This window comes from Cydia splendana, chromosome 4, assembly GCF_910591565.1.
Source record: "Cydia splendana chromosome 4, ilCydSple1.2, whole genome shotgun sequence".
NCBI classification, from domain to species: Eukaryota; Metazoa; Arthropoda; class Insecta; order Lepidoptera; family Tortricidae; genus Cydia; species Cydia splendana.
The window spans coordinates 8,379,269-8,391,245 of record NC_085963.1 but is presented as its reverse complement, the minus strand read 5'-3'; the positions used below and the strand labels follow the sequence as shown (position 1 = coordinate 8,391,245).

The following is an 11,977-nucleotide window of genomic DNA, read 5'->3' as shown; positions in this document are numbered from 1 at the left end:
CGAAAGTGCCTACGAGTTTTGACGTACTATCAATTGGCTTTTTTAAACTTAATTTACCGACCTACAACGCACAGAGAAACGTAATTTAGGGTCCGAGTTTAATCATATCGAAACAAGATTATTGTTTAGGGATTAGAAAGCGTTTTTGCATCTATTAATGTACGGATAATATGTTTAGGATAGCTTCTAATAGCTACGATGCTATTATTATTTGAAATAAACAGAATTTTTTTTTTAAGTTAGTGGTGGAGAAATACGAGTACAAGCGACGCAATGAAAATATGAATTTTCATGGGACTGCACACTGTCAAATAAGCAATATGTCCCACAACATATATTGACAGATAAGACTGTATTAATGTTTCCAAAAAGCGACCAACTTCATACTGAAATTCGCCCATTTAGATTTACAACGACGCAAAAAGTTAGCTCAACTAATTGCGAATCTAGCTACGCGATACATGAGCTAGCGTGTATGTACCATTGTACAGTCACCTGCAATAATATGTTACAAACGAAGGACGCAAAAATATCTGACACGATCTTATTTGTAGAGCCATAAGAGCGTGTCACATATTTTTGCGGCCTTCGAAGAGTAACATATTATTGCAGGTGACTGTACATATGTAGTGCACAATTGTTGTCCAATTGTTTTCCATCGTATTTTCTCGGAAACATTCACATTTGTCATGCTACTTCAGTCAGCCTCAGTACCTTTTGTATTGCGATTGACTGAAATAACATGACACCTTGGTACGTTTCCGTGAAAATACGACGGAAAAAAGGTTATGTACTAGATCTGTACGTCTACACCTTAAACGAGTTTACACTAATAAAAAAATAGATCGGCATATTTACCTCAACTACTTTTGGATTGATCTCTTCTGAATCTCGTATTTTTGTTCGTTTTCAGTATGAAATTCTATCCAATTTAAGACCACTTCAAAAAAGTAAAGATATTCTGGTAAATCAAGTTACGTTTTGATGTGGTTTTCGCAAAATCGAGTAAATTACGAGGTTAAGAAGATAATCAGATAATTTACAATAATAATTTTATTTAAAATGTATTTGAGTCCATTTAGAGCTACTCTTTTGTCACATTTTACTAAGGCAGTGCAGGCCAGCGCCGTCCGTTAGTGTTAAATTTATCTAATCATAAATGCATTGATATTATCCATTATTTATATTAATTTAGTGAAATTAAATATTGTGTGTGTTTTTTTAACACATTACCTAAACCTTGCTTATATATCTGTTACGGGCAACTTGATAAGCCCGGTTACTATGTATAATGACCGGTCGGTATGCATAATGCCGGCATCAAGTGGACAATGTAATTAAAACAGCATGATTAATCACTTTGACCGGTCAGTATGAATAATATTAGTATATGGGCAATGTAATAAAACTAATAAAATAGATGAGATGTAGTGTAGGTTTAGTTTAGGTAAGAACTGCAACCCCGCACAGAAAGGAACTACTTACAGAAAAGTAGGTTCAGGTTAGGTTAGAAATACAATCCCCACTGAAATGAATTGTTTATAAAAAAGAAGGTTTAGGTTAGGTTACTTAGATACTGCAACCATCCACAAAAAAAGTGTTTTTAGAAAAGTAGGTTTAGGTCAGGTTAGAATTGCAACCTCCCACATAAATAAACTGCTTCCACCACGGTGGGACCGAATTTATCACATTGCCCGACTAGAAGTAGGGAAGTATTCATACTGTTCGGTCCAAGTGATAAATTCAAGCTATCTCAAACCTTTATTCATTAATTGGACTACGGGGCGTCGGGCATCATTAATATGGACCGACCAAAGTAATACATTTATCAGTGTGCCCGAAGCTCTTGAACATTATTCATAATGACCGGTTATTATGTATACTGCCTGGTCAATTAAGTTGCCCGTAACATATCCATAAAATGACGATTAGGTTGCCCCAATGTGCCAAACCGATCTGTCATTTTGGTACATAGGGTGGTGGTACTGGTGCTCGACGCGGTCCCAGTACATGTCATCTTGAAACTTAAGTCATTGTTAATAGAGGTGACAGCAGGGTGTTATCTATTAGCATGTCGAGTACTAGTACCACCACCTTAAATGCTACAAAAGTGATCGTACCACTCACGTGTACGAATCGTCATTATAGCATCCGGGATATAAAAACATAGTTTAGTCGACGCAGTTTTTGTCAAAAAGCTTTATAAAGGGTAAATAACGTTATACAAATAACATCGACCGAGGGATACCGCACTATATTCGACCGGGGTATAGACCAAACGAGACATATTTAGGTACCCTGCACTTTATCATGATGCACCCAGAGGTGTCCGGGCCGCGCGGGGGTGAGGAACTGGCCGACAGCAGGGTGAAGCGCGTCTCTACCGCGTCGCGGGGCAGTAGAAATAACGGCACATACCCTCACATACGACGCGCCTACGACTCCCGTATCCTGGCGCAGAATTTGTCATAGTGCACCGCGGGGTGTCAGGGCTGCGCGGGCGGGCCTGCTCGAGCTCGGGGGTGGGGGTGGGGGGGTTGCCGGCGCTGCCGAGCGAGGAAGGAATGTCCGGCAGAGAGCAACGCGAAGCGCGTCTCGACGGCGTCGCGGTGGCAGCGCGCGCCCAGCTGGTACCAGGCGGACGTCAGCAGACGCTGCTCCGTGCTGCCGCGCGGCTCCGAGCTGCCGCCGCCGCTGCCGCTGCCGCTCCATCTGTTGAAGTTTAGAGCTGTTACGCACTGTCGACTTATCGCCGGCAACTCAGTAGATGGCTACTGTAATTTTCTATAGTTTATATATTTTTTTTTTATTTAATTTATTGCTAATAAACAAAATACACTTATAACTATTACAAAACTTCGCCAAACTGCGAAACAGTTTGTTGGCGAATGAAATACACCCAATTATACCTAAATATTTATACCTTCATTCTTAATACTATGCTAATTACTAAACTAAATATGACTAACTTGCATTAGCGTAACTATTTTATAACAAGCTTCTAATTTTTTTTTATATGGGCCGCACCCACCCACCCACCAATTACACACATAGTCGCCCGAACGACTCACAACGTAGTGGCGACGCACAAGCGACTAGAAACACGGGTTCAAATGGAAGCATTCACACTGCGAGCAACTGCCGAAACGACCAATTTGTATCCGTCGCTCTCTTGTACACAGTTGTGAAAAACTCAACATATTTTAGTGACGCTTGCGCTCGTCTCCTGGCCCTATATAGTTGCGTATGTTTTAGTCGCCGAGAGGCCAAGTCGCCAGCGACTAGTCGACAGTGCGCAACGGCTCTTACTGGTGTAATTACGGAGATATCGTTAAAAGACACAGTGCGTGTGGCGAGCGCTCCAGGTGGTAACCACGAATCGTGACAGCCGTTGTCATGCAGGGATGAGTACCAAGACGTTAAAATTAATAAAGATGTATAATTATGTATGTATACTGACTCGTGTCGGTTATTGTTGGGCGTAGCATCGCCTCTGGCCGCACCGGCGCCTGCGCCGCGCGCGTAGCCCAACGTCATGTCCGACAGCGACGGCAACGCTATAATCAAAAACATACTAAAACAGCAGAGCTAGAACACGCGACTGTAAGCCGACTCCAGTCATTTTAAGGTCAATGAAAAAGGCTGGTATTCCACCTGTCTGCGTCTCACTCTCTCATTAAAGCAAAATGTGAGACGCAATACATATTGGACAAAGAAATTGGATAGGTGGAATACCACCCTAAGGCACGCAGAGTGGGCAATGAAGTATTTCTCGTTGAGTTTCTGTGGTCTATTCGAGCGTTGTCAAATTCAAATAGAATTGAAGAAATCGTGCTACATATACTTGGTCAAGCAGATCTTGTCAGTAGAAAAAGGCGGCAAATTTGAAAAATGTAGGCGCGAAGGGATATCGTCCCATAGAAAATTTGAATTTCGCGCCTTTTTTTACTGACAAGATTTGCTTGACCAGCTATATTTATATAAGGATTTGAGAAGTTCTACGTAATGTCAAAATTGGAAAAAGTTTGCAAACTTTTACATTTTTAGTCGAATTGTGTTGAAAATTATGATTCTACGTGAAATCAAAAATGATAATTAACACGTTCACTGTCCCAATCTGAATTGTTAACCTTACGGGTTTGTAATAGAGGCTTGCCGTGACCCACATACGGGGCACGGACAGTGAACGTGTTAATGTTTAGCTAACATGTGTGTGAGCTTACCCGCAGCCCTGGGGTCTAATGATTTGATGACCTCCTTGGCCTTCTCGACGCACCGCTTGTACTTGTCCTCGGTGGCGACGAGCTCGGCGTCCCGCGCCGCGAGCGCCTCCTGTAGTTTCCCGGCGCGCCGGCGCTCTTCGGCTACAGCGGCTTGTAACTCTTCTACTTGTAATGCTAGAACAGATAGCAGTCATTTATTATAACCATCACATAATACACAATACAGTGCTTACTACTATGTTATAATACAATTACGTGTTTTACGAACGCATAACTGCATCGCTATTTTTGACCGTTTTTGAGTAAGTTAGTTGTTTGGTAGCGTAGCAAAGTATCAGTTTAGTAACGTTTTGCATGCATTTGCGTAACTTTTTCGAACAACAACAATTTAAGATGTCAGAGACGTAGTTTCGATCCCAATCCCTTACCGTAATTTTAACGAGTCTATCGTGAATTTGCGTAGGTACATCAGAAATAAAGTTATTTAAACAAAATAAATTCGTGTTTAAAACGCGAAAGTTAAGTATGAAAGCCTTACATTTCCGCTGACTATCCTCCATGGCGGTAGCGAGGCGCGGGTCCCTCGCCGGCGCGGCCTCGAGCGCAGCCTCCAGCTGCATGATGCGTTGGTTCTGTTCTCTATGTAAGGCGCGTTGCTTCTCTAACCGCGCTGCGTAGTCTTCTAGCAAAGCCTGGGCAAAAAAACACCTTGTTAGAACACAATAAAGTTCAATTTATTATGATCCGGACCATTGAAATGAGATAGTGTTGACTGTGTATTGTAACCACGCGCGAATTGTAGTGAGATATCCATATTGAACGCAATCGAACCATAAAGTAAGAAGTTTAAAATGGCAGATATTTTTTTTACTGACCACAGATTTCTTTTAAATCTCGGATATCGATAGAAGGATTTTAAAAGCAGATTAAAATTAACAAAGTAGTATTTTGAGTGCCACCACTTTTTTTTGGTGTATTAAATTTAGTTCCTAATTCTGTCTCCGATACCCAAAGGTTGTCTGGAAGATATCGCTCTTAACCGATAAGACCGCCTGTTGTTACCTCTATTGTCTTTGTTTATGTTACTGTACAGTTATTGTAAACTATGAGTATGTGAGGTGTGCAATAAAGAGTATTGTATTGTATAGGTAACAATTAAAGATGGCTACCGCTAAATAAATGCGTTTATGTGTAAAAGTAAACTTACCTGTACAGAACCTTGGTCCGCCTGCGCACCCTGGTTCTGCCGCAACAGTTTGTTCTCATGTTCGAGCCGGATCAGCTTATCCTTCATCTCCGTCGGGATCAGCTCCTGCGACACGTTGTCTAAAGATGGCTACCGCTAAATAAATGCGTTTATAAGTAAAAGTGAACTTACCTGTACAGATCCTTGGTCGGCCTGCGCACCCTGGTTCTGCCGTAACAGTTTATTCTCATGTTCGAGCCGGATCAGCTTATCCTTCCTCTCCGTCGGGATCAGCTCCTGCGACACGTTGTCTAAAGATGGCTACCGCTAAATAAATGCGTTTATAAGTAAAAGTGAACTTACCTGTACAGATCCTTGGTCGGCCTGCGCACCCTGGTTCTGCCGTAACAGTTTATTCTCATGTTCGAGCCGGATCAGCTTATCCTTCATCTCCGTCGGGATCAGCTCCTGCGACACGTTGTCTAAAGATGGCTACCGCTAAATAAATGCGTTTATAAGTAAAAGTGAACTTACCTGTACAGATCCTTGGTCGGCCTGCGCACCCTGGTTCTGCCGTAACAGTTTGTTCTCATGTTCGAGCCGGATCAGCTTATCCTTCATCTCCGTCGGGATCAGCTCCTGCGACACGTTGTCTAAAGATGGCTACCGCTAAATAAATGCGTTTATAAGTAAAAGTGAACTTACCTGTACAGATCCTTGGTCGGCCTGCGCACCCTGGTTCTGCCGTAACAGTTTGTTCTCATGTTCGAGCCGGATCAGCTTATCCTTCCTCTCCGTCGGGATCAGCTCCTGCGACACGTTGTCTAAAGATGGCTACCGCTAAATAAATGCGTTTATAAGTAAAAGTGAACTTACCTGTACAGATCCTTGGTCGGCCTGCGCACCCTGGTTCTGCCGCAACAGTTTGTTCTCATGTTCGAGCCGGATCAGCTTATCCTTCATCTCCGCCGTGATCAGCTCCTGCGATACGTTGTCTAAAGATGGCTACCGCTAAATGAATCCGTTTATAAGTAAAAGTAAACTTACCTGTACAGAACCTTGGTCCGCCTGCGCACCCTGGTTCTGCCGCAACAGTTTGTTCTCATGTTCGAGCCGGATCAGCTTATCCTTCATCTCCGCCGGGATCAGCTCCTGCGATACGTTGTCTTCGCTGGCCCCTGAATATTAACAAATTAACTTAAAAACCTATCCTTTTTGCTCCAGTCAGCCTGTATCTAAATTTAGGTGCAGTTAATGTGTGTCGCTTAACTTCAAACGGGTAAATCCATTCGACCCTCCCATCAAATATCTACCCTATTACCTTTTTTACCAAAATCGCATAATCTGACAGATGGATTTAGCCGAGTTTGAAGTTAAGCGACTCATGTATGGGCAATAAGGTCGTGTGTACATATTTGTCGCACTTTGTCGGTGTCGATATTTAATACCTTGATTGTACCACTTGACTAGAATATATAAAAAGCCTGAAGTTGTAACTGAGGGAAAGTGAGAGTAATACAAACGCACACACAAATGAGCGTTCGTTTTTGCATAAAACTAGACCTCTCTGCTCTTTTCTTGGACATTGACCTCACGATCTAGGCCGGGACTCTGAGGCTGCAGGAGGGCGGCTTGTTTGGACAGCTTTTTGTTTTTATTATTTTAGATCTTATCTGTGAGAGTATAAGGTCGATATTAGAACACGAATTAGTGGTAGAGGTCCGTTCAGGGTCAATACATCTTTGTCGTCTATACTTGCCGCGAAACTGAGTGGCGAGTCAGGTCATAATGCCATCTCTTTAACTCTTGGTTGCCCTTAACAAGGGTAAATGAGATAGCATGAGCTCAGTCGCCAGTTAGTTTTGCGGCAAGTATAGCAGTTTAGCTTGCTCGCGCTGCAGGCAAGCAGCGTATTGTTTTGAGTTTTGGAACCTTAACGACAAGCGTATAAGGTCGATATTAGTACAATAAAAATCATACCTGCAGTTATAGTATAGTGGGTGAGGTCCTCCACCGTTTCCTTCAGTGCGTCCCTGTCGCACACTAGTTTGTCTCGCTCGCGCTGCAGGAAATCTGCTCGGCTCGACAGCTTTTTGTTCTCTATCTCCAGTTTGTCCGCTTTCGTCATTTCAGCGTCTAGTTTCTCATTTAAATCTATAACCTGTAAAATACACATACGTTATGTATGTCCCGTAAAAACACGAATAATTTAAATTACATATGGAGGTAAAAAAGTTTCATGTCTAAGATACAGTTGCGGTGAAATATCTACACATATCTTGCAGGTACCTGTGATATACCAAAATCATCACCAATTAGAGCTATGGTACTATACTAACCTGTTTTTTATAAATGTCTAGTTTAGCGCGTAACGCATTCGCTCGCGTGGCCGCCTGCTCATGTTCTATCGCTCGTTGCACGTGCTCTGTGTTCGCTCGCTCCAGTAGTTTCACCTACAAAACAAACATTCACAAACTTTTCAAACGTCATACAGATAAGTCATAATACTCATAATGTTCAAAATACAGTCAGCGGCAAAAGTTGCTAAGGGTAAAGTGTTCAAAATTAATTTAACAAAACGTTGTTGTTAAGAGAATGTGTGTAGGTTATTTTGAACACTTCAGCGGCTTATCTACTTCTTCTGCTGACTGTATTCGCCTACCAAAGTATTTATTACCCTTGAGTTAACAAATTTCTATCATTTGTGGAAAAAACAATAAATTAATAAGATTGCAATTATAAAACAAACAGTATATGAGTTTAGGTTGAGAGGCTGTTATATTGTTGATGTGTGCATACAAAATACACATAGCCATTCATTGTTTACACAATTATTCATTTCGAGAAGATATTCGAGAAGAGTGCACAACATTTATTCTAAAAATGGAAACTTACATGCAGGAATTGCTAGAATCAGTCAAGTAAAAACCCGAAACAGTTACCTGTCTTCTCAAGTCGACATGTTCCTCCATCCTCTTCTTATAGGAAGCCACAGTGGCTTCAAGTGTGGCCGCTTTCGCAGCCGTCTCCCTTAAAGCGTCTACCTCATCTTTTAGCGTTACGTTCTCTGACGCTGCTATCTGAAAACAAAACATTAAAAATTCCTGACAAGGAAGTTCACTATTTTCCTATTAATAAAATTGAACGTAATGACGTCACATTGAAATTCCATTGGTATTATTGGTTATTTTGAAACCAAATCGTAATTAAAATAAATAGATAAAGAATAATCATGTAGGCATTGTTCGAGAAGAGTGCACAATAGTAGGTCGCTGTAAAACCTTGATCTAGCAATCTAGCAGGAAACGTCTTTCATATAGTAATGTAAGTATATGTAGTTACAGTTTGAAATATCAGAATGCTTACTTGTAACTCTTCGTTTCTTAATTTCATGAGCGCTAACTCCCGTTCGAACGCGTCGGCCCTCGCCCGCTGGTCATCTCTCTGTAGTTCCACTTTGTCCAATTCGTCCTTCAACGCGTCTAACTGCGCCCGCATATTACTGCAAAAAACACACACACACACACATTTTAACCTTTTCGACGCCGTGTCAAACACAAAAGCTGTCACTCGGACGCCACGTCACCGAAGTGTCAAAACTGAAATTGAACTTTATGCATATATGCACGTAGGTCTGTGTTGCTCTGTGGACTGTGACGGATTAATCGGTCGGATTGGCGTTGGACGTACGGTGCGGATATATCGGTAATTGGCGTCCAAAACGTTAATAAGACACATTTATATTTTGCGCTGTGGACAGAGACGGTCAGCTCATGGCGAGATTACCCTCACGAGGTTTTCCAGACGGCAGTCAAACGTCCATAACTGCGAGCAGTAGATCAGGAGCAGCCGAATGAACAGTTAGTCAGTTACCCCTTATTCATAAAACTTTACAGGCCTGATTTAGTTAAACTATGTTTTATCCCTTTCTTACAAATACGTAAGTCAAAATGACAGATAAAGACAAACGATTCATAGCTAATTCAGGCCAGTAAAGCGTTTATGAATAACGCCATTAGTGTTTACAACTTTCCCATTGTGGCATGTTCGTATCCGCATAGTGACAGCTGCAAAAGCAGTAGCTTGAGCAAGGTCTAGGTCCTCCCGGGGATTAAAATTTGCCATCCTAATGATGACTTTAACGTTTTAAACATAGAATTTAATTTCGATTCTCTTTGCTGACCGATATGGTGTCGGTGGGAGGGAGAGGTTGATACACGTACCTGTATCGTAATGTTCCCGCGTGTGCAGGTCCGAGGGAGGCGCCTGCCTCGTCGAGCTCGGCGTCATCGTCGTCGGGCCTCTCGTCCTGCCTCGACGCGGTCAGCCGCGCTACCTCGCTTAGTAGCGTCATCTTCTCTTCTTGGAGGACTTTTACCTGCCACCGAGTACAGTTTTAACTTAAAAACAACGCATGGACCTATGTCACTTATTTTTGGAGAACACTTTGATTGACACAATGTTTCGATGTAAATTTATGTAGTTACTAAAATCATTCACAAGTTAAGAAAATCATAATATTAGAAAATAAGAAAAAAGATATTAGCGTTTTTGAATATAATATTCAAAAACGCTAATATCTTTTTTCTTATTTTCTAATATTATATTCATTTCTTAACATTTCAATACTTTGAACTTCATTAAAGGCATTATATTGGAATACAAGAAAAACAATTTCAGCTGTTTGGAAAATTCTTCTTCTAGGGGGGATTGAGAGGGATTAAATCGAAAACGTTATTTTCGTAAGGGGCTTCAAACTTCGTACGCTGTGACAGACAAATGTCATGTGTTGTAAACTTATTAACAAATCATGAACCCTACTGCTATCTTCACAATGTTCTATGCTCATGTAAAATATATAACAATCAACATACTAATCCACTCGTATGGCCAGGCAACAGCTAGTAATTAAATATGTTTATTTGTAAACAACCTGTAGTTCGGAAAATTACAGCCTCGAGTTCAGTAATTGAAATATTATTATAAGTTACAACGTCTGTACTCACGGGGCGTAAAATATATTACATGGAGATTCTATGGCATGTTTTACGACCCCACTATTATTTCATTTACGCACTAATAACACTCCCTGTATCAATTAGCTTAACCATAATTAGAGTGTGCTCTGTACTGGTTTCCTATTATAAAGTCAGTCCCGGAACCGGGAATTTCCGGGATTCGCCATACAAATTCAGTCCCGGGAGCATTCCCTATCCATAATTAATATACTTTGCTAGAAACTACAAAGTTGATGCATATGTAGATAGAATCTACTTTGCATTATTTTTCGATCCAGATAAAATTCTAATTTAAAATTGTTTAAAATATAATAAAAAGGAGCGGAATTGTTATAGCAAAAAATCTAATGTCAAATAAATAAAATAATATTTCTTGCTATGAAAATCTGCCCCTTGATAATAAACATAGCATTAGTGTGACAAATTTAATGAATATCTGGGCTAATGATATTCGCCGACGCTAAATTATTCTCGCCGAATTAGTCTAAATTTTAAAACTACAGTAAATAAATTAATACAATTACATGAATCTAGAAAGTAATCAAATTAAAATAAATATACTAAGCAAGGAATTTAAATGACCACGCTCAATAGATAAAAGTTATTAGAAACTACATGGTCAACAGATTGACTAACGAAAGATTAGAAAATATAATCTATTGCTCGACGACATACTGTCACGCGACTCATGGTTGTGTGATAGTTTGCAACAGGGATGTTGCGAATATTCTCATCCGCATCCGCAACCGCGGAACTTCCGCATTATTTTCTAAATCCGCATCTGCATCTGCATCCGCATAAAATCGATGCGGAGCTTATGCGGATGCGGATGTCGAACAAGTCGGTACCTACAGGAACGTCTTAGCGGCGACGTAAGTGCTAGGTAATTTCGTCATTCATTACCTATAACGAAATCGTCTAGATCCAGAAAAGTCGGCCTAGTTACTGTTTATTAAATATAACGCACCATATTCTTGCTCAAATACTAAACGTTTCGTTCTTTTTATATTATAATTACTATAAATTGAATATTTGAGGTTTTTTAAGTACCTAATCGTGACATCCGCATCCTTTAAATATCCGCATCCACATCCGTGGATGTCAAAAAATCTGCATCCGCAACATCCCTGGTTTGCAACAGCAGACAGTAATGGCTACGGAGAACACATGTATAAAACAATACCTATACCTATTGCATTAATATACCGCATTACACATAAATATCTGGGCGATCAAGCGTTGCTCAGACAGACAAGACAAATTGTCGGAAGAACAAATGTAACTAGACTTCGACCACGCTTAGTTGCAACGACTTGGCGCTCTTGACAGTGACAATGTATGGCCGCGTCATAATTCTCTTAAGAGTCACATAAACATAGCCCAATCGTAGTTATGCTCTCGTTTCAAAATGGCATTCTGAAAATACATGAAAATTCAAGTAACATTTAGGTCTGGTACTAGTTTTCGTTGCTAGAAATTGTAATACGAAGAAATTAGAGCGAGTAGAAGTTTTACATAAAAAACATCTACTCGCTCTATTTTCTTTGTAT

At 40.7% G+C, this 11,977-nt stretch overlaps 1 protein-coding gene across 1 annotated transcript in view; it reads right to left on the bottom strand.

The window, feature by feature from the left end:
• Positions 1–621: 621 nt before the first annotated feature.
• The window catches only part of LOC134789819 (protein hook), a 32,380-nt gene continuing 21,024 nt past the window's right edge, over positions 622–11,977 (bottom strand). The window contains exons 6-16 of the mRNA XM_063760469.1: positions 9,633–9,787; positions 8,776–8,911; positions 8,352–8,489; positions 7,749–7,862; positions 7,390–7,570; positions 6,568–6,587; positions 5,944–6,054; positions 4,762–4,915; positions 4,224–4,397; positions 3,461–3,557; positions 622–2,712 (exon numbers count right to left, since the gene is read on the bottom strand). Of these exons, the coding sequence (XP_063616539.1) occupies positions 2,487–2,712; positions 3,461–3,557; positions 4,224–4,397; positions 4,762–4,915; positions 5,944–6,054; positions 6,568–6,587; positions 7,390–7,570; positions 7,749–7,862; positions 8,352–8,489; positions 8,776–8,911; positions 9,633–9,787 (1,506 nt within the window). The 3' untranslated portion in view covers positions 622–2,486. The remainder of the gene's footprint in view (positions 2,713–3,460; positions 3,558–4,223; positions 4,398–4,761; positions 4,916–5,943; positions 6,055–6,567; positions 6,588–7,389; positions 7,571–7,748; positions 7,863–8,351; positions 8,490–8,775; positions 8,912–9,632; positions 9,788–11,977) is intronic.